We start from the raw sequence: 21,518 nt of genomic DNA, 5'->3' as shown, positions 1-21,518 counted from the left end.
AGGAAAAATAAGAAAAAAAAAGAAGAAAACAATAGAAATGGAATTTACTATTTTTCATTTGGATAAATTATTAGAATAAAGGGGAGATGCAGTTGATTATTATGACAAGTTAAGAAATGAAGGCTTAAGTATATTACTCTTCGTATTCTATTTCTACCAATTTAGGGAGAAATGTTTTAAACTAAATACAAAGAGTTGAAAAATATGATATCTCGTCTTTATCATTATTTTCTTATTTTTCACTCTTTTAATTGATGTACAAACAAGGGAATTTAGGGAAATCAATTTTTATTTTTAAATTTTCTTTCTATTTCCTTTAATTCAAATGAAGCATTAAATTCATGAACAGATGTAAGCACAACCAACAATACCAAAAATGATGAGCTAGCATTGCCTCAAGAACCAATTATAAGATTGAGATTCAAGAGATTGAAGGAAGTATTTCAAGGATTCATGAAGAGATACATTGAAACTTTACAAGTTCATTTTGAAGTCGAAGAACAATCTGCCCATTTTAAGTCAATTAGGCTGAATGTGTCCTTATTGACGATTCAAAACTTTGTATTTGCATTAATAGATTCCCCATCACTAATTCAGTAGTGGGTAGTTATTTAGCAGTTGATAGTTAATGTAATACCCGGCTAGACTCCGGTATCTGAATTCCTACCGTCCGGTGGAATCTCGGATGTCGGAAACCTCTAGAAGGGTAAAATCATGTTTTTATAAAATGTTTTAATGTATTTTATGGTTTTAAGCAAGAAAGAAATTAAGTTTTGAATGAAAATAACCTTGAGAGGAAGACTCAGGTTTGGCCGCCGAACCTCAGGTTCGGCCGTCGAACATGCATGCATTTCGGGAGTGCTTTAGGCCCCCGAAGGCATGAGTAAGGGAAGTCCAGGTTCGGCCGCTGAACCTTATGTTCAGCCGCCGAACATGGCATGCATGTGGAGGCACGTTAGGCCCCCGAAAGTGGCCTGGCCAGTCACCTATAAAGGGTCCCCATGTCCGAACGAGTGAGCTTTTCTCCCCGTTTTCGGCCAAGGTGAGTTCTCCGCCGTCCCTCATCGATTTTGAGCTTCTTCCTTCGAATCTTCATGATTTTCTTATGAGTTTTCACTTGGTTTGAAGATATTTGAGCAAAAGAGCAAGTTTTGAAGCTTGGAGACCAAAGATGTGATTTCTCCCCATCTCCAAGCTAGGATCGACTTTCCTCTCGATCTCCAAGAGGTAAGCTTAGATCCAACCTTCCTTGTATGTTTTAAACAAGTTTTATGAAGATCTATGGGGTAGAAATGCATGTTAGGTTATTTTTGAGTTTATGGGTTTATGTTGAGTTTTTGAGCAATGTGGGTTGTTTATGCATGTTTGATGTGCTTTGGTTCGGGTTTAGGTTAGTTTGAGACCCCTTTATACTTGTTGGCTTGAGTTGCTTGTTGTAGAATAGGTAAATGCATGATGGAATGGATTGAGAGGCATTTGTGCATGAAAGAGGCTGAGTTCTGCCCTTTGGAAGAACTCAGGTTCAGCAGCCGAAGGAACTTTCGGCCGCCGAACCTGCCTGTGGAGGCCAACTTTCGGCTGCCAAACCCTGCCCCCGAAAGTGGACTTTCGGCTCTGAAAGGGAGTTTCGGCCGCCAAAGGTGTCGCCGAACATGTATGACTTTCGGCTTTGGAGGGACTTTCGGCCGCCGAACCTACCGCCGAAAGTGCCCTGTTCAGCCTTCCTTTGCATGATTTATGTGATTATTTTAAGGTGCTTTAGGGGGTTTTTGGGGAGTATTTTAGAGTCATGTTCATGAATGTTTGGTCTCTCATTTGAGTCCACCTGTGTAGGTTCGGACCCGAGGAACCGAGGACCTTAGCAATGAGATAGCTGCTTCAGAGTCATTAGAGCTTCAGCCAGAGGTGAGTGGAATAACTCATTACGTTTCAAAGCAAATAAATAAATTTTGAGCATGATATATACATCACGTATGCCATGAGATATACTAGGTTGTTTGCATTAGAATTCACGAATATGTTGCATTACATAACTTGATGATGATGTGGATGGATGTTAAATGATCCTTTAGTCCTCGTATGATATGATACGATGATGATACGGTATGGAAGACCAGTGAGACCCATTCTACGCCCCTAGCACTATGTTAAGAGAAAGACCAGTGAGGCCCATTCTACGCCCCTGGCACTATAGAATGTTATGCTATGTTATGTTATGTAAAGAGAAGGACCAGTGAGACCCATTCTACGCCCCTGGCACAATTGGACTATGTAGAGGACTATTGGTGACAAGTCCATCCTTGATGTGATTTGTTTGTGATGTGTTGCATTTCATGAAAGCATGAAATTTAAATTGAATGTTTATTTATTCTGCTCACTGGGCTTTATAGCTCACCCCTCTCCCTAACCCCCAGGTTTGCAGGTACAGGGTAGACCAGGAGGTCAGCAGGAGTAGAGTCATGTTTTATGTAATGGATAATTGTGGACATGATTATGATGTAATGTAAAAGTATAGTATAGAAATGTAATGTATTGATGCTTATGGAAGTTTAGAGTTGTGCTTGACCATAGTATGTTGTTAATCCCTTTTTGGTACATGATCTTAAATGTTTAATGATGTTTATGTAAAACAAACTTAATGTATGTTATGATACCCCATTGGAATATTTGATGAGGACTCCAGTGAGAGGTTTTATGTTATGATTTGTGCATGCATAGGTTAAGCTTGGTGAATGAATGAGTGAATGTGTAACAGCCCGGAAACCAGTACATCTCTTGTAACGGCCCCAAACTGCTCGGCACTAGGATCCAGATCGGCTTAAGGCCGCCGGGACCCGTAGTAAGCCTCTAGACATCCTGAACTCTAGATATAATCCCATACATGATCAGTATTTTCATAAAAACTTAAACTTTTTCAGAAAGCCTTTAAACTTTTTCTTTATTTCAGCTTGACCTATGAATAGAAACATAGAACTTCATACTAGATGAGTCATCAAGCTAGTTGTAAAAACATATCCGCTTTGGGTCAAGGGATTGAGACCCTTTCTTCCCTCACGGCCATACATACTTCAGACCATTAAAACATTTCATATAACTTGAAAACATTCTTAAAACATTTCTTTAACTTTCATATTGATCATGCAAAACCAAGGGATTTACCAACACTAGGCAAAGCACAACTCTATACCATACATCTCACATACTTTTCTTAGCTTGGCTCTATCTCTTATAACATACTCATTACTCTTTCCATTCATCATATTCTTTATATACATAAGGACCATACATCAAGTCCATCTATCATGTCCATAACTAAGCTAAACAAGCATACAAAACATACATAGCATTACATAACATATCATCTCTTTAACAACTTCCTTACATAACATCCTCTATAATCATAAACATACACATCAAGCCTTACTCAAACATAAACAAAACATAGCTAAGCTATTACAACCAAACATGGCAACCCATGCTTGAACCTCTTCTTTCCCATAGCTCTATCTGACTTACTCTGGCTTACTTACTCTGGCCCTGCAAAACTGGGGTTAAGGGAATGGGGTGAGCTACAAGAGCCCAGTGAGTAGAAACAGAGAAAACAGTTCATTAATTATGATTTCATTTTATTATTCATTATTTATTTTATTTTATTTCATTTTATTTTATTTTTCTTTTATTTCATTCTTTCTTTTATTTCATGCTTTCATGAAATGCGTCATATCACAACGAATACACATCAACCTTTCTTCCCCGCTTGAGTTCACGCTAGCAATCTCTTCCTCTTGCGGGTGATTTTAGAGGGTTCTCGAAACGTCCTTCCCCTCAGGGTTAGACATGACCCCAACATTCCCTCTGTCAAAACTTGGCCCCGAAGGAGCTCTCATAGGGCTTTCCTACATGTACTTGCCCGACTGACAAAGACTCATTGACAGACTTGTGGGCTATTGAGGTCGCCTTGGTCCACCCATCTCATCATATACACAGCAATTTATGCAATGCGTCATATTCGTGAAACTAGTGCAATCATCCTATTACATATAAACATGATGCATGCATATGCTTTAGGCATTTGAATTCCTTAAAATAAAAGATGCATTAGACATTTGATTTCTTAAAATAAAAGATTAGGTTTAGTTCTACTCACCTCCTGGCAGACGCTGACAGACTCTGCAACTGCTAGCACTACTGGCCTCCTCGGTCCCTCGGGTCCGATCCTACACAGGTGGACTCGAATGAGGTGCCAAACATACTCTAAACAACTCATAAACATACCCCCAAAAACCCCTCTAAACATCACTAAAACATGCATAGGAAACACCCAAGAAACGGCTGGACGGGGCACTTTCGGAGGCGCCTTCGGCGGCCGAAAGTCCCTTCCAGAGACGAAACTCGGGTAAGTTCGGCGGCAGGTTCGGCGGCCGAAACTCCTGGACAGAAACGAAAGTCCCTCCTTCGGGGGCACGTTCGGCAGCCTAAAGACTGCCTCCCATGCAGGTTCGGCGGCCGAAACTCCTTTCGGCGGCCGAACCTGGTCCCCTCTGGACGACAGGTCCGATTCTGCCAAGCCAAAAACCAAACTCAAATATACCCAAATCCTCACATACTCTCTCCCAATCATGCATACTCACTCCCACAAGCATAAAGGAGCATAAACTAACATAAACTCCTCAACACAAACATTACATAACATACATTGGGTATAAAACCCACATAAACCTTCAACATGCATTTCTACCCAAACTCAACCATCAAACTCTATAAAACTTACTTAAAACTTCATTTAACATAAGGAAAAGCAAGGATCTACACTAACCTCTTGGAGATCGAGGGTTGGTGTGACCCGAACCTTGGAGATGTGGAGGAAACTAGCTCCGGGGTCTCCAAGCTCCAAATCCTTGATCCACGCTTAAAACTCTTCAAAACCAAGAATGAAACTCATAAAAACCATAGAAGATGAAGGAAAACGTGAAATCGACCAAGGGAGGACATGAACTCACCTTGGCACGAGAATGGGGAGGAAAACTCGCCCATTTTCGGTCTGAGGCCTTTTATAGGCGACCGGCTGAGCCACATTCGGCGGCCAAACCAGCACCCTAAAGTCCCCCATGTTCGGCGGCCGAACTTGAGGTTCGGCAGCCGAACCTGGTTTCTGCCCAACTCAACTTTCGGAAGCCAAAAGTCCATCCGAAACCATCTCATGTTCGGCGGCCGAACATCACCTTCGGCGGCCGAACCTGGGTTCTTCCTCCTTGGCCTTTTCTCTTCAAAACTCAATTCATTTTCATTTAAAACCATGAAATCATGTGAAAACATTTTAGAAAACACATTCTACCCTTCTAGAGAGATCCAACACCCTAGATTCCGCCGGAAGGCAGGAATCCCGATGCCGGATTCTAGCCGGGTATTACAGAATGAATGAATGAATGAATGAATGAATGAGTGAATGAATGAATGAATGAATGAAAGAATGAATGAATGAATGAAAGAATAAATGAATGAGTGAATGAATGAACGAAGAGAAAGTTTTAAATTTTTATGTAATTGTTGATCATGTATGGGATTAAACAGGTATACAGGATGTATGTTAGGCTTGCTACGGGTCCCGGCGGCCTTAAAACGATCTACATCCTAGCGCCGGTGGCGGTCCGATTTTCGGGTCGTTACAGTTAACCAGTAGTGGATAGTAGCATAGATCATGAGTCTATGCATAATAGTGGAAAGTTGCAAAGGTTATGGGTCTTTATTTAGGTTATATAAAACATCTCTTTTTCCATATTATATACAGATTATTAATTATTCAATACAATTGATTTACGCGATTCTTCTTTGAGAGATTAAGAGAGATCTTGGTTCTTGATATTGCATCACGAATAAGGTTTGATACTAGCTTGTATGATTCTTATTCTTACTGCTCTTAAAATTAATCAGTTATAAGTGTTCTTAATTATATGTTAATTAAGGGTGCTTTAGATTGGGAAATTATTTTCTGAATTAAGTTCTTTTTACTAGGGTATGTGTCGTTTCCGTCTCTAATAGGCTGAGGTTCTGCATCAATTAGTATCAGAGTTAGGCTTAGTAATAATTTCTTAACTATCCTTTGTGTCTTTGTATTCAATTTTGTTCATTATTGACCGAATATATCACTTTGGTTATTTGGTGTATTTTCTTCAATTTTTCGTGATATTTCCGTTTGGAATACCTATTAGAGTTGAATTCATTGTTTAGTTATTGTTCAAATCGAATTTTACCTTAAATTCTTGTTTAGACGAAATTACTATCTTTAGTGATTTAGTTTGTGCTTTCTTCCTTAATTCGTATGCTCCAATTCTAATACTCTTAGAATAGTATTTATAGTATTTTACTTCTGTCCATATAAAAAAATTCCAAAAAGAAGAAAAAAAAAAGAAAAAGAATTTCTGCAACTTTGGGTCAATTGTTGAAACTTCATTATGATATTGATACCTATTGATATGAATCATATTTCATATATCTTGAATATATTTCTAAACTTGGGATTCGAAATACATGTTTGGGATAGGTTTATGGCCAATTTGGATAGTATTTTTCACAAAACAGCTATACTTAATAGTTGTTGTTTTAAGTGTCTATCTCGTTGGCTAGTTTTGAATTATTTTTGTTAAGTCAATATTAACATCATTTAACCTATGATCGCATGCTTAGAGAAACTTCGTGTTAAGCATATCCGTCTTGTCAATTTTGATTCTTAGTTTGTCAATTTGGTATCTTTCTGTCTATTAGTTTCTTACACTTAGTTTGACAAATTGCACATTGTTGAACATCAATTTACTCTTAGTACACGAAATCTCACTTTTGTGTGCTAAATCAATCCATTTGTTCATTTTGCTCAGTTTACATTTAGTGTTGTTTCCTATCTTTTTTTTTTGTTAGGTCTTTCTTTGCTTTCCTTGTTATTTGAATCATACAAGCTTGGCTTATTGAGTTTTTATTCTGAAGTGCACTTTTGAGATACCAAGTGAATGCTTGAAAGTTAAACACGTGAGTTGAGAGAATTGTAAATTTTTCTATAATGTCTGGACATAATACTGGTGATACTTCTGACCCAACGTTTGATCTTAAAGTTATGTATAAAGCTTTCATGGATAGCTTTCAGAAGCTAAATTTGAGAATGGATAACCTTAAGGACAACCTTAAATCTTCAAAGGGCAAGTCCAATCAGAGGGATGATGATACACATGATCCATCCTATGAAGAGGAAAATGAGGCACAATCAGCCCCTTTTCGAGCTAGAAGGTTTAATGATCATGTACCCTATGTAGATAATAATATGAACTCCATAAAGATAAAGATTCCAAGCTTCAATAGTAAGGCTGATGTTGATACCTATTTAGAGTGGGAGTGTAAAGTGGAGATGGTTTTTAACTGCCAAAACTATTCCTATGATAAAAAGGTAAAACTTGCTGCCCTTGAGTTTTCAGATTATGCACTAATATGGTGGGATGAGCTTATGAAATCTAGGAGAAGGAATGGAGAGTTACCCATTGCTAGTTGGGAAGAGATGAAGCGAATCATGAGGAAGAAATATGTACTTACTTATTACCATAGAGATTTCCATCATCAGTTGTAAAGATTAACCCATGGATCAAAATCTGTTGATGAGTATCATAAGGAGATGAAATTGCTCCTGATCAAAGCAAACATAGTGGAGGAGGAAGACCAGACTATGGCTTGTTTTTTGGTGGTCTAAATAAGAAGATTGCTGATGTGGTTGATTTGCAACCATATGTTGATTTGGAAGACTTAGTGAACATTGCCATTAATGTGGAAAGACAAAGAGACTGAAGTAGATGGGGGAGTAACAGGGCTACTCAAAACTCCAACAACAAATGGGGTTCCAAATAGAACACCAAGGCTAATCTTAAAAGGTTTGATAATCTTCAACTAAAAAAGGCACGTTACTTTCCAAAGAAACATCTAACTCTCATGGTAAAAATGAATCAGCCCCTAAATCTAATAGGACTAGCTAGAGATATTCAGTGCTTTAAATGTAAAGAGCATGGGCATTATGCCAGTGAATGTGTTAATAAACATGCCATGATAGTGAGGGGAGATGAGATAGTCTCCGAAACTGATTCTAATTCTGATGAAATATCACCTTTAGAAGATTGTTCTGATGTAGAGATAGAAGAGTATCCCATTCAGGGAGAGTCCTTAGTAATATTGCACACTTTAATTGTTTCTATTAAAAAAGAGAGACTTGAACAGCGTGAAAACATCTTTCACACTCGTTTAATAGGTAGTAAAGTTTGTTGCATGATAATAGATTCGGCTAGCCAAGTCAATTGTGCTAGTACTATTTTAGTTGATAAATTAGGACTAGAAACTATTAAATACGCTAATCCTTACAAACTTTAGTGGTTGAATGATAGTGGCAAGACAAAGGTAACCAAGCAATATAAAGTATCATTTTCCATTGGTAAGTATGTAGATGAGGTTACTTGTGATATTGTACCCATGCAGGTTGGATATATTTTGTTAGGTAGACCATGGCAATTTGATAGGCTTGTCATTCATGATGGGTATAGAAATAGGTTTTCTTTTACATTCCTTGGTGTAAAATATATACTTGTACTATTATCTCCTAAAGATGTATATGCAGATCAAGTGAAATTACAACAATATGCTAAATTGGGTAAGAGAGGTGAGATAAGTAAAAAGAATGAGGGAAAAGAGGTCAATTGTAAAAAGAAGATTTTGAATGGCCCAAAGGAGAGTGACTGCACAAGAAATGATAAAAATGAGAGATGTGAAGGAGAGAAAACATTAGTTAGTGTGGAGGTTAAAGGAGAGCTGAGTGAGAAGAGTGAAGAATTCAGCAAGTCTTCCTTTTATTGTAAAGAGAGAGAGTTGAAGAAAGCATGCTTAGAGAAGAGAGCTTTGATTATATTGCGTTTTAGTTCCAATTTTATGATTGAGACTAACCCTACAGATGAATTACCTAGTTCTTTTTCTAAGTTGTTGTAGGATTTTGCGGATGTATTTCTTGAGGAGGTGCCATCTGGGTTGCCGCCCATTAGGAAAATAGAACATCAGATTGATTTTGTCCTTGGAACTCAGATTCCAAACTGTCCAGCTTACCGAAGTAATCTTGAGGAGACGAAGGAATTACAAAAGCAAGTTGATGAGTTGCTAGCTAAGGGACATATCAGAGAGATCCTCAGTCCATGCACAATACCTGTTTTGTTGGTTCCAAAGAAAGATGGAACAATGCGCATGTGTATTGATTGTCGAGCGATCAATAAAATCACTGTAAAGTATCGTCATCCTATTCCTAGGTTAGATGATATACTTGAAGAATTACGCGGTGCTGTTTTCTTTACCAAAATTGATTTGAAAAGCGGTTATCATCAAATTAGGATGAAGCTAGGTGATGAGTGGAAAACTGCCTTTAAGACTAAATATGGTTTATATGAATGGTTAGTGATATCTTTTAGCTTAACTAATGCACCTAGCACATTTATGAGATTAATGAACCATGTTTTGCGTGATTACCTAAGTAAGTTTGTGGTTGTGTATTTTGATGATATATTGATTTATAGTCGAAACCTGGATGATCATATTAGGCATGTTGAACTTGTTCTACAGAAGTTGCGTGAACATGAATTGTATGCTAATATTAAGAAATGCACATTTTATACTGATAGTGTTATATTCCTAGTATTTGTTGTTAGTTCACGTGGAGTTGAGGTAGATACTGAAAAGGTTAAGACTATCCAAGAATGGCCTATACCTAAGAATGCTAATGAGGTGAGATCCTTTCATGGATTAGCAAGCTTCTATAGGAGGTTTGTTAGAGATTTCAGCACTATTGATGCACCTCTAAATGAGATCATTAAAAAGACTGTTGGATTTAAATGGGATAAAAAACAGGAACTTGCATTTAACACATTAAAATAAAAACTTACTACTGCTTCTGTTTTAAGGTTATCTGATTTTTCTAAAACCTTTGAAATTGAATGTGATGCTTCTGGGATTGGTATTGGTGCTGTTCTTATACAGGAAGGCCGACCCATAGCATATTTCAATGAGAAGTTAGGTGGCGCACATTTGAACTATTCCACTTATGACAAAGAGTTCTATGCACTGATTAAGGCTCTTGAAGTTTGGGAACACTACTTGCTGCCTAATGAGTTTGTGATTCATACCGACCATCAGTCTCTCAAACACTTGAAGGGACAAGGTAAGTTGAACAAGCGGCATGGTAAGTGGGTTGAGTATCTCGAAATCTTTCCTTATATGATTAAATACAAGCAAGGTAAAGAGAATGTGGTTGCTGAAGTATTATCTAGACATTATGCATTGACTTCCATGCTTAGTTCTAAGTTGTTAGGGTTTGAGCATTTGAAAGATATGTATGAGAATGATACTAATTTTTCTGATGTATTTAAGGCATATGAACATGGGGCATTTAACAAGTTTTATTTGCATGATGGATTTCTTTTTAGGGAAAAACAAATATGCATACCCAATTGTTTAGTGCGTGAGTTGCTTGTTAGAGAATCGCATTCAAGAGGGTTAATGGGACATTTTGGTGTGAAAAAAACTTTAGACATGTTGAATGAACACTTTTATTGGCCTAATATGTGAAAATATGTAGAGAAAATTTGTGCTCAATGCTTTGCATGTAAACAGGCTAAATCTAAGTCCTTGCCACATGGGTTGTATACTCCTTTGCCTATACCTACTGAACCTTAGACTGATATATCTATGGATTTTGTGATAGGTTTACCTAGGACAAAAAGAGGTAGAGATTCATTGTTTGTTGTTGTGGATCGCTTTAGTAAGATGACACATTTTATTCCATGTCATAAAACCGATGATGTAATGAACATAGCTGATTTGTTTTTCAGGGAAGTAGTCTGTTTGTATGGTATACCTAGGACTATTGTTTCTGATAGAGATTCTAAGTTCCTTAGTCATTTCTGACGTGTTTTGTGGGGAAAATTGGGTACTAAAATTTTATTTACTACTACTTGTCATCCACAAACAAATGGCCAAACTGAAGTTGTTAATAGGAGTTTAGGAACTATGCTTCATGCTATTGTGGGTAGGAACTTGAAAACTTGGGAAGAATGTTTGCACTATGTTGAATTTGTTTATAATCGTGTTGTCCATTCTTCTACTAGTTATTGACCTTTTGAGATTGTGTATGGTTTTAATCCATTAACTATATTAGATTTAATGCCTTTACTTTTGAACGAGTTGTCTAATTTAGATGAAAAAGCGAGGGCTGAAATGGTTAAATCAATACACATGAAAGCGCGTGAGCATATTGAGAAGCGTAACAGGATGTATGAGAAACAGGCCAATAAGGGTCACAAGAAAGTTGTATTCAGACCAAGTGACTAGGTTTGGATCCATATGCGAAAGGAGAGGTTTTCGAATCAAAGGAAATCAAAACTCAATGCACGAGGGGATGGATCATATCAAGTGCTGGAACGGATCAATGACAACGCATACATAATTGATATGCCAGGTGAGTTTGGTGTAAGTGCTATATTTAATGTTTCTGATTTGTCTCCTTTTGATTTTGGTACAGATTCAAGGACGAATCTTTTTCAAGAGAGAGGGAATGATGTAAGCACAACCAACAATACAAAAAATGATGAGCTAGCATTGCCTCAAGGACCAATTACAAGGTTGAGATCCAAGAGATTGAAGAAAATACTTCAAGGATTCATGAAGGGATATGTTGAAGTTTTGCAAGTTCATTTTGAAGTTGAAGAACAATTTGACCATTCTAAGTCAATTAGGCCGAATGTATCCTTATTGACGATTTAAAACTTTGTATTTGCATTAACAGATTCCCCATCACTAATTCAGTAGTGGGTAGTTATTTAGCAGTTGGTAGTTAACTAGTAGTGGGTAGTTATCCAGTAGTGGATAGTTATCAGTAGTGGATAGTGGCATAGATCATGGGTCCATGCATAGTAGTGGGTAGTGGCATAGATCATGGGTCTATGCATAGTAGTGGAAAGTGGCAAAGATCATGAGTTTTTATTTAGGTTATATAAAGCATCTCTTTTTCCATATTGTATACATATTATGAATTATTCAATACAATTGCTTTACGCAATTCTTCTTTGAGAGTTTAAGAGAGATCTTGGTTCTTGACATTGCATCACAAATAAGGTTTGATACTAACTTCTATGATTCTTATTCTTGCTGCTCTTAAAATCAATCAGTTATAAGTGTTCTTAATTGCATGTTAATTAATGGTGTTTTAGATTAGGGAATTGTTTTATGAACTAAATTCTTTTTACTAGGGTATGTGTCGTTTCAGTTTCTAATAGGCTAGGGTTCTACATCATAAAATTCTACCACAACTAAAACATCTTAGATGTTTTACATTCATGCTGTCAATATTCTCCTACAAATTTATTAAAATCTGGATGGACAACCTACATATTAAAAAGAAAAATGTGAAAGGCGTTTTCCTCTCCTTTGTCTTTCTTTATAATGACCGTCAATGGAAAATAATTAGAAATTCTTGCATGAAGTACCTCAAGCTCATATAAGCAATATCAACTAAGCATCTACCCAACTTCCTCCGAATTCTATTGGCTCTCTTCGAGTTATTACTCTAGGTAAAAGAACACCTTTTAGACCCTATACCAACCAAGCTAGTCTTTGCCACAAAATCAACCAACTCTTGAGTGTCGTCCCTTTCGCCTCAATTACTCCAATCACTTTTTTTTTGTCGAAAATTAAATAATTTCATTAAACTTGAATTTTGAGCCAAGCTCAAATACAAACATAGAAGACAGGAGCTAAAAAAAAATACAATCAAAGGCTTAAAAACAATACAAGCCCAAGACACCTAAAAACTCTAGCAGACATGTGTTGATCTAGAAGCCACTTGGTCGCCTGCTCAGCTTCGGCTATGGGATCTTCATTTCACAAAGGATCTTGAGAAGCCAAACTAAGAACCAAACCTACTCTGTTTCCTGGCTCCATCGCAATAACACACATTCAAGTATCAAAGTTGGACCTTTTCACCCAAGAATACAACTGTTAATCCTTAGCCAAGAGTGAAGAAAGGTGAAACTCTCCACTAGTGTCAAAAGGCTAAAATCCATATTGAAGAACTGAGAGACACGCTAATAAAAATGTTCTACAATGTGAAAGGCGATAAGAGCTACAGAGCCAAAGTAGATAAGCATGAATCGCTGCTGCAACGGAGAGGAGAACCAATTAGAGCTCTCAAACGACATTGTGAAGGTTAGCTGTCAAATATGTAGATCAAATAGAGACCATAGAAATGTCATAGTTTTTAACCAAAGGAAAAATTTTCTCTTGAAAAATAGAGAAAGAAGTTGATGAAGTATTGGGCAATGAAAGAAAAAAACAAATCCAAAAAAGAACCTAGATCTCCAAAAAAAATCCTCAATATGCAAACCAGATTTGGAACCAATAGAAATACAAAAAGCAATATGTACATTCAACTTGATAAAGGGAGGATAAACTCACTTGTTGAGTTGAGAAGGGAGTGCCACCCTCTACCCAACGGGGTAGAGGGAGACTACACAAAAGACAATAAGAAGAGGGACTTATCTCTAATAGGAAGGAAAACTAGAGAGAAAAAGTCTCTCTCTAAAACAAGAGAGAGATTCGTATATATTCTCTCAATTACTTCTTGAGCATTCAGTATAGCATTGAAATCACCCTAAATCACTTGAGCACTCAATGTAGCATTGAAATCACCCTAAATCAACTAGGTATTGTTAATTCCTTTCTCTATATTCTTAAATAGATTTTTACACTAAAATTTCTTCCATACACAAAAGACCACCACATAAAGGACCTACCATTTATCAATTTCACTGCAGTAAATAACTAGTAAATGCATATCTAAACTTGGATAGAGATTGCCTACGGATTAAAAATAATCGAAATTCTTCCCAAACTAACATGGTTATAGTTATCAATATACTCTCTTTATACTCTCTTAAATCTCCTAGCTCCTTTCCTAACTCGGCTTACTTTTAATTAAGAGAGATTTATAATTTAGTCCCTAGATATTATCATTATTAATAAGTCAGTCCCTGCATTTTTAGAAACCTATTAAAATGTTCTTATCTTTTCTCTTCATCAACAAAATAGTCATTCCGTCTATTTCTGCCGTTAAAAATATAGCAAAAGACCAAATTACACCCTTCTTTTCCTCCTCATCCTTCTTCTTCTTCTTCCTCCTCTTCTTCTTCTTTGGTTCTTCTTTTTCTTTCATTCTTTGTTTATTTTTCTTTTTATTCTTCTTCTTTAAGGAGGAGGAGGAGGCGATTCTTCTTCTTCTTCTTCATCACCATATTCTTCTTCTCTTTCTTTTTTTTTTCTTCTTTTTCTTATTCTCCTTCATTATCATCATCATCATCTTCTTCTTCTTTTTCTTCTTTTTTGAGAAGGGAAAGGAGGAGGAGGAGAGACTATTTCATTGATGGAAAGAAATGATAAGGACGTTTTAATAGATATGAGAAAAGATAATGATATTTTAATAAATTTCTGAAAATATAGAGACTGACTTATTAATAATAGCAATATCCAAGGATTAAATAAAGCAATTTATTTGATAGCAAAATTGAATTTTAAAAATTTTCTCTCTCATCATTTATCTATTTTTAACGGAAAAAAGGACTTAAAAACTATTTCGTTGATAGAGAGAAAAGATAATAATGTTTTAATAGATTTCTAAAAATTCAGAGACTGACTTATTAATAATGACAATACTCAAGAACTAAATAGTAAATCTCCATTTAATTAATCCAATAGCAATGGGCTTTCATAAATTATATATATATTTTTTTCTATTTTTATACTTTCACATTTTCATATTGATGTATCATTATCTAGTTATTTACCATTTCTAAATTAATTTATTTAATAAATAAATTTACTTCTATTTTGTTAATCAACGTATACAAAATTTAAAATCAAATTAGAAATGTTAATTTACTACTTCAATGGAAATCATTAATTGTAAATTTTTTTAATAAATTAGTTGACTAAAATTAACGAAAACAGATTTATATGCTTGTATCATTTTTATACCAATTACTAAAAAAAAAAAAAAAAAATTCACCTATCATTTATTTAATTTCAATAAAAAATATTATTTCTAAAAAAAAATGAAAAAGAAAAATGAATTTGCAGTAGAGGACAAAAAAATCCCCCCCCCCCCCCCCCCCCCAAAAAAAAAAAAACAAGAAAAAGAAAGTGAAAATGTTCATTCCTCGCGTAATTCTTTAAGCTCTGTATTCTCGTTCCAGAATTAGCTTTCCAGTAATTTATTATGCATGTAAAAATACATTTATTCTATGCATAATCCATAGCTGTAGAGCTCATTCTTCTTCTGCGCTTTCTCTCACCTTGTATTAAACTAAACGTTCATATTCACACCACCCAAGAAAGTTGCAGAATATTTCTCTACTGCACTCTTCCTATTAATACTTTACTCCTCTCTCTCTCTCTCTCTCTCTCGCTGAAGTAAGTTAATGGGTGCTTTTTCTCCACTAGAAACCCCTGTTTTCTCTGCCATTTCACTCCTCTTCCATGGGGGCTTGATGGACATCTGCAACTTTCCTTCTTTGTAACTGTTTCCCAATTCCGCTGAAGTGTCTCTGCATTTCTGTGTTTTGTTTTCTGGGTAACCTTTGTTTGGAGAAAAGGCTGGTGATTGAACCTAGAATATACGAGTTGTTGAAGACTTAATCGAACTTCCAGTTGTTTTGTAATGGCAGGCATTTGGGTGCATTTAGTGGTAGTTCTTTCCTTGGGGTTGTTTATGGGCATTTTGTGTCTGAATGATTCTGATAGTTTAAGTGCAGATGTGTACATTGTGACCCTTAAACAAGCTCCTGCTTCTCACTACTATGGAGAATTCAGAATGGAAACTAACGTGTTCAAGCATGGTTCCACTGATACTCGAAACAAACTGCACAGACCAAGGCACAAAATTCTTTCTCCTTTAATTTTTAGTAATCGCTTTGCGTTTTACTACTTGAATTTGTTGCTCTATAGTATGAAATTGATGTGCCTGTATGTTGTCTCCTTGTTTTGTTGATGCTGAAGAAATTTTGTTTATTTTGTCGCATGTAGCCTTTGTCGCATGTAAATTGTCTGCCTGGAAATTTGGAATTTTGCATTTGAAATTTTGTTTATAAATTTTTTTGGGTTTTATTTATCTTTTAAAACCTTTCCCTCTTAAACGGGGATATTGAGCTTGAATTGCTGAGTGCTTTCTAGAGTTAGATTTTTTCCCATAATTCACCTGATTGTTCTTTTAATTATGCTCTGTACTGCCAGCTATGTTAATATTTGGCCTTTTCAGGAAGATATGCTAAGCTGAGAGAAGCTTGACAAATTAAGCTTTTGATTGCCCTTTTTACTCTCTGTTTCAGGAATAATTCGAGTTCTCATCTGAATACTGGTTCTTATATAGCTCAAGTTCATGATTCATTATTGAGGAGGGTGCTAAGGGGAGAGAAATATCTGAAGCTATACAGTTATCACTACTTGATCAATGGATTTGCTGTTCTTGTTACCTCACAGCAGGTATATGCAGCATCATCATTCACTATCATGCAATTAACATAATTGTGCTGTTAAATAAAGGCAATGATATCATTGCATTTTTTTTTAATCCCCCTTTCTCTAATGTAATTTCTTGGCAACAGAACCAGTAAAATCTGAAAAAGTAATAGTTGCTTGCTGCTTTTTTGAATCATTGATCACTTCCAACTTCTGACCTTATGAAAAGGAAATGACCCTTTTTTCGCTGGCCAATTTCTAAGGCGGACAAGCTTTCCAGGAGAAGAGAAGTGGCAAATGTGGTTCTGGATTTTTCTGTTAGAACAGCAACCACCCATACACCACAGTTCTTGGGTTTGCCACAGGGAGCATGGGTCAAGGAAGGTGGATATGCAACTGCTGGTGAAGGAATTGTGATTGGTTTCGTCGATACTGGCATTGATCCAAATCATCCTAGCTTTGCTGATGATGTATCTGAGAACTCATATACAGTGCCTGGTCATTTTTCTGGTATTTGTGAGGTTACTCGAGATTTCCCCTCTGGTTCATGCAATAGGAAGCTTATTGCAGCCCGCCATTTTGCAGCTTCAGCTATCACCAGGGGAATTTTCAATACTAGTCAGGATTATGCTTCACCTTTTGATGGTGATGGCCATGGCACGTAAGTGCGGCTTTGCATTCATTTATTAGTTTCACTTGTTCCAATTGTCATATTTATGTTTTTTTTAACAATCAATCTTACAAAATAGCATCATCTCTCTCTCTCTCTCTCTCTCTCTCTCTCTCTCTCTCTCTCTCTCTCTCTCTCTCTCTCTCTCTCTCTCTCTCTCTCTCTCTCTCTCTCTCTCTCTCTCTCTCTCTCTCTCTCTCTCTCCAAGAATCATTCAAAAACCATGGAGGTCTGTCAAATTTCTCAAATCTCTCTCTCTCTCCGATATATATATATATAAGAAGTATATACGAATGCTTGATTGAGCCAAATTTTTATGATTGTATTTCCAGTACCATGAACATTGAAAATAATTTAAAAAAAATTATCCAGGAAGTATGTAACGACCCGAAAATCGGACCGCTACTGGTGCTAGGATCCGGGTCGACTTAAGGTCGCCGGGACCCGTAGCAAGCCTGCTATACTCTTTGAATACCTGTAAAATCCCATACATGGTCATGCATTTTCTGTAAAAACATAAACTGTACTCTGTACCAAGGCTTAACCTGAGCATGCACTATCTATGTGCAACAAAACCCCTTACTAGAGCCCTCACCATTGCCCCAGACGGGTTAAGACTCACACTGTGTTAAGTCTGTTTTTCACATTTATCAACACATTTACATAAAATAAACAGACCAAGCATACAACAGGGATTTACAATACAATTAGGTTAAGCACACAACTAAACTTTATACATCTCTTTATTACATGTCCACACTACGCTATTACAAAACTCTTTTTCTCTTCATGCCTTCTCTAGACTCCCCCTGTACTCTGATCCTGCAAAACTGGGGTTAAGGGAGTGGGATGAGCTACTATAGCCCAGTGAGTAGAACAATAAAATAAGTTATTAAACATGTTCTCATGGAATGCATCACATCACGAATAATTCACATCATCTCAGGTGAACATGTCACCAATAGTCCCGACATCCTAACCTCGTGCCAGGCCGTAGAATGGGGTCCTGGTCTTTCTCAGAGACTATTGGATCATCCACTATCACCCACACAACACAAATAGATAATGCAATGCAACATATTCGTGAGATCTAATGCAATCAACCTATTGCATAATCATGGTGCATGAAACATGCTAAAAGCATTTGAGTTCTCAATTAAAAGATTAAGTTTAGTTCCACTCACCTCTGGCTAACTCTGAACTGACTCTGCAAACTCTGAAGCAGTGCTCACTGCTGCTCTCTTCGGTTCCTCTGGTCCGTTCCTACACAGGTGGACTCAAATAAGGGACCAAACTAACTCAAAACCTACTCTATAATACTCACCAAAAACCCCCTCAGACATCCTAAAACAATCATGTAAAACATGCAAAAGAAGGCTGGACAGGGCACTTTCGGCGGCAGGTTCGGCGGTCGAAAGTCCCTTCCAGAGCCGAAACTCAAGTACTTTCGGCGGCACCTTCGGCGGCCGAAAGTCCTCTCCAGAGCCGAAAGTCCAAACTTTCGGGGGCAAGCGTAGGCAAGCTTAGGCAGCCGAAGCCACCTCCTCAGCACGTTCGGCGGCCGAACCATCCTTCGGCGGCCGAAGCTGGGTTCCCCAGTATGGGAGAACCTTGCTCTGCCTCACGCCAAAATTCTCCAATCTCACCCAAACACACAAACCACAATTCCTCAACATACATATACTTAAGTATATGCACAAAGGGGTCCAAAACTACCTTAAAACCCCAACAAACAACACAACACCACATATATACATACTTTTATCCAAAAAACACCAAAAACACTCTATTTAACCTAATCATGCAACTCTACCCATAAACTCCATAAAATCTTCATAAATCATGAAAAGAAGCTCAGGATCTTCACTTACCTCTTGAAAACAAGAAGATGAACGATCCCAACGTGGAGATATGGAGCAACTCTCTCCCAAAGTCTCCAAACTTCAAATCTTGGGTTTTTAGCTCAAAAGCTTCAAAACAACAATAAAAACTATCAAAACTTTGCAAGATTTGATGAAAACATGAAGAAGATCCAAGGAAAACATGGTCTCACCTCTGCCTATGCAAATGAACTCAATACTTATCCATTTGCCGACTGAGGGCCTTTTATAGGTGACTGGCCAGACCACCTTCGGCGGCCTAACGTGATCCCGAATGCCATGCATGTTCGGCGGCCGAACTTCACCTTCGGCGGCCGAACCTGGCTTTCCTTCCTTGGTTCTTTTCTTTCAAAAACTCATTTCCTTTTCACTTTAAAACTATAAAACATACTAAAATACTTTAGAAAAACATAATTCTTACCCTTCTAGAGCATTCCGACATCCTGGATTCCACCGGAAAGTAGAATTCCGATGCCGGACTCTAGCCGGGTATTACATTCTCCCCCCCTTAAGAACATTCGTCCCCGAATGTTTCTCAAACAATTAAACACACAAAAGGAGGAAAACTAACCTCAAAACAGATATGGATATTGCTGAAGCATAGACTCCCGTGTCTCCCAGGTGCACTCTTCTAGATTATGGTGGTTCCATAGAACTTTCACCATTGGAATTTCCTTGTTCCTCAGCTGCCTAATCTGTGTGTCAAGGATCCGCACTGGCTGCTCTACATAGGTGAGATCTCCAAGGATCTCCACATCAGGCTCACTAAGAACCTTACCCGGATCTGACATGAACTTCCGTAGCATAGAAACATGGAAAACCGGGTGAATTCTTTCCATAGAAGCAGGTAAATCTAGCTTATACGACACATTCCCAATCTTCTGTAAGATCTCAAAGGGTCCAATGTATCGTGGAGCTAACTTACCCTTTTTCCCAAAACGAACCACTCCCTTCATTGGAGACACCTTCAGTAATACCATATCCCCCTCCTGAAACTCTATCTGCTTTCGGCGGATATCTGCATAGCTTTTCTGTCTGCTCACAGCAGTTCTGATTCTCTCTCTGATAATGAGCACCATTCTGCTGGTAATGTCTACTAACTCTGGCCCTGCAAGAGCCTTCTCTCCCACTTCTTCCCAGCAAACAGGTGATCTGCACTTCCTCCCATACAACGCTTCATAAGGAGCCATCCCTATGCTAGCATAATGGCTGTTATTGTAGGCAAACTCCACCAAAGGTAGATGCTGCCTCCAAGAACCGCCAAAATCTAACACACACATTCTGAGCATATCCTCTATGGTCTGGATGGTTCTCTCTGACTGACCGTCAGTCTGTGGATGGAAAGCAGTGCTAAAATCCAACCTTGTGCCCATAGCACTCTGCAAACTCCGCCAAAATCTGGAGGTGAACTGAGGTCCTCTGTCTGACACTATAGATACTGGAACCCCATGCAACCGTACTATCTCGTCCACATAAACCTGTGCTAACTTATCCACAGAATAACTACTCCTAATAGGGATAAAATGAGCAGATTTAGTCAGTCTGTCCACAATCACCCATATGGAGTCTAATCTGTTGGATGCTGCCGGTAAGCCCACTACAAAATCCATAGCTATGCTCTCCCATTTCCACTCTGGAATTGGCAGTGGGTTAAGCATTCCAGCAGGCTTCTGATGTTCCAGTTTCACCCTCTGGCAAACCTCACAGGCGGACACAAACTGTGCCACTTCTTTCTTCATTGCTGGCCACCAATACACCTTTTTCAGATCCTGATACATCTTAGTGGCTCCAGGATGAACACTGTACCTTGCATTATGAGCTTCCCTCATAATGTCTTCCTTCAAACTGATGTCATCTGGTACACATAGTCGATTCCCATAGCGGAGGATCCCTTTGCTGTCAAATCTGAATTCTGCACTGTTGCCTGACTGAACAGTCCTGGCAATTTTAACTAACTCAGGGTCCTCAAGTTGTTTCTGAGCCACCTGCTCCAGAAACACTGGGGTCACTCTCATCTGTGCTATCAACGCACCCGTACCAAACACTTCTAGCTGTAGCCCTTCGTCGATGAGCTTATAAAACTCCATCACCACTGGTCTTCTCTCTGCTGCTATATGGGACAAACTGCCTAGTGATTTCCGGCTTAGGGCGTCTGCCACAACATTCGCCTTACCCGGATGATACTGAATCCTGCAATCATAGTCACTGAGCAGTTCTACCCATCTTCTCTGCCTCAAATTTAGCTCTCTCTGGCTCAAGATGTATTGCAAACTCTTATGATCGGTGAAGATCTCGCATTTAAACCCATAAAGGTAATGCCTCCACATCTTGAGTGCAAAAATAACTGCCGCCATCTCTAGGTCATGGGTAGGGTAATTCAACTCGTGCTTCTTTAGCTGTCT

The 21,518-nt window shown here is 37.8% G+C and overlaps 1 protein-coding gene across 1 annotated transcript in view; it reads left to right on the top strand.

Annotated features, from left to right (window-relative positions):
* The first annotated feature begins 15,343 nt into the window (after window positions 1-15,343).
* LOC110602919 (subtilisin-like protease SBT2.2) overlaps window positions 15,344-21,518 on the top strand; it is a 32,520-nt gene continuing 26,345 nt past the window's right edge. Inside the window, exons 1-3 of the mRNA XM_021740520.2 lie at window positions 15,344-15,984; window positions 16,437-16,590; window positions 16,830-17,227. Of these exons, the coding sequence (XP_021596212.1) occupies window positions 15,770-15,984; window positions 16,437-16,590; window positions 16,830-17,227 (767 nt within the window). The 5' untranslated portion in view covers window positions 15,344-15,769. The remainder of the gene's footprint in view (window positions 15,985-16,436; window positions 16,591-16,829; window positions 17,228-21,518) is intronic.

This window comes from Manihot esculenta, chromosome 16, assembly GCF_001659605.2.
Source record: "Manihot esculenta cultivar AM560-2 chromosome 16, M.esculenta_v8, whole genome shotgun sequence".
NCBI classification, from domain to species: Eukaryota; Viridiplantae; Streptophyta; class Magnoliopsida; order Malpighiales; family Euphorbiaceae; genus Manihot; species Manihot esculenta.
The sequence above is the reverse complement of the archived record's forward strand: the minus strand, read 5'-3'. Positions and strand labels throughout refer to the sequence as shown.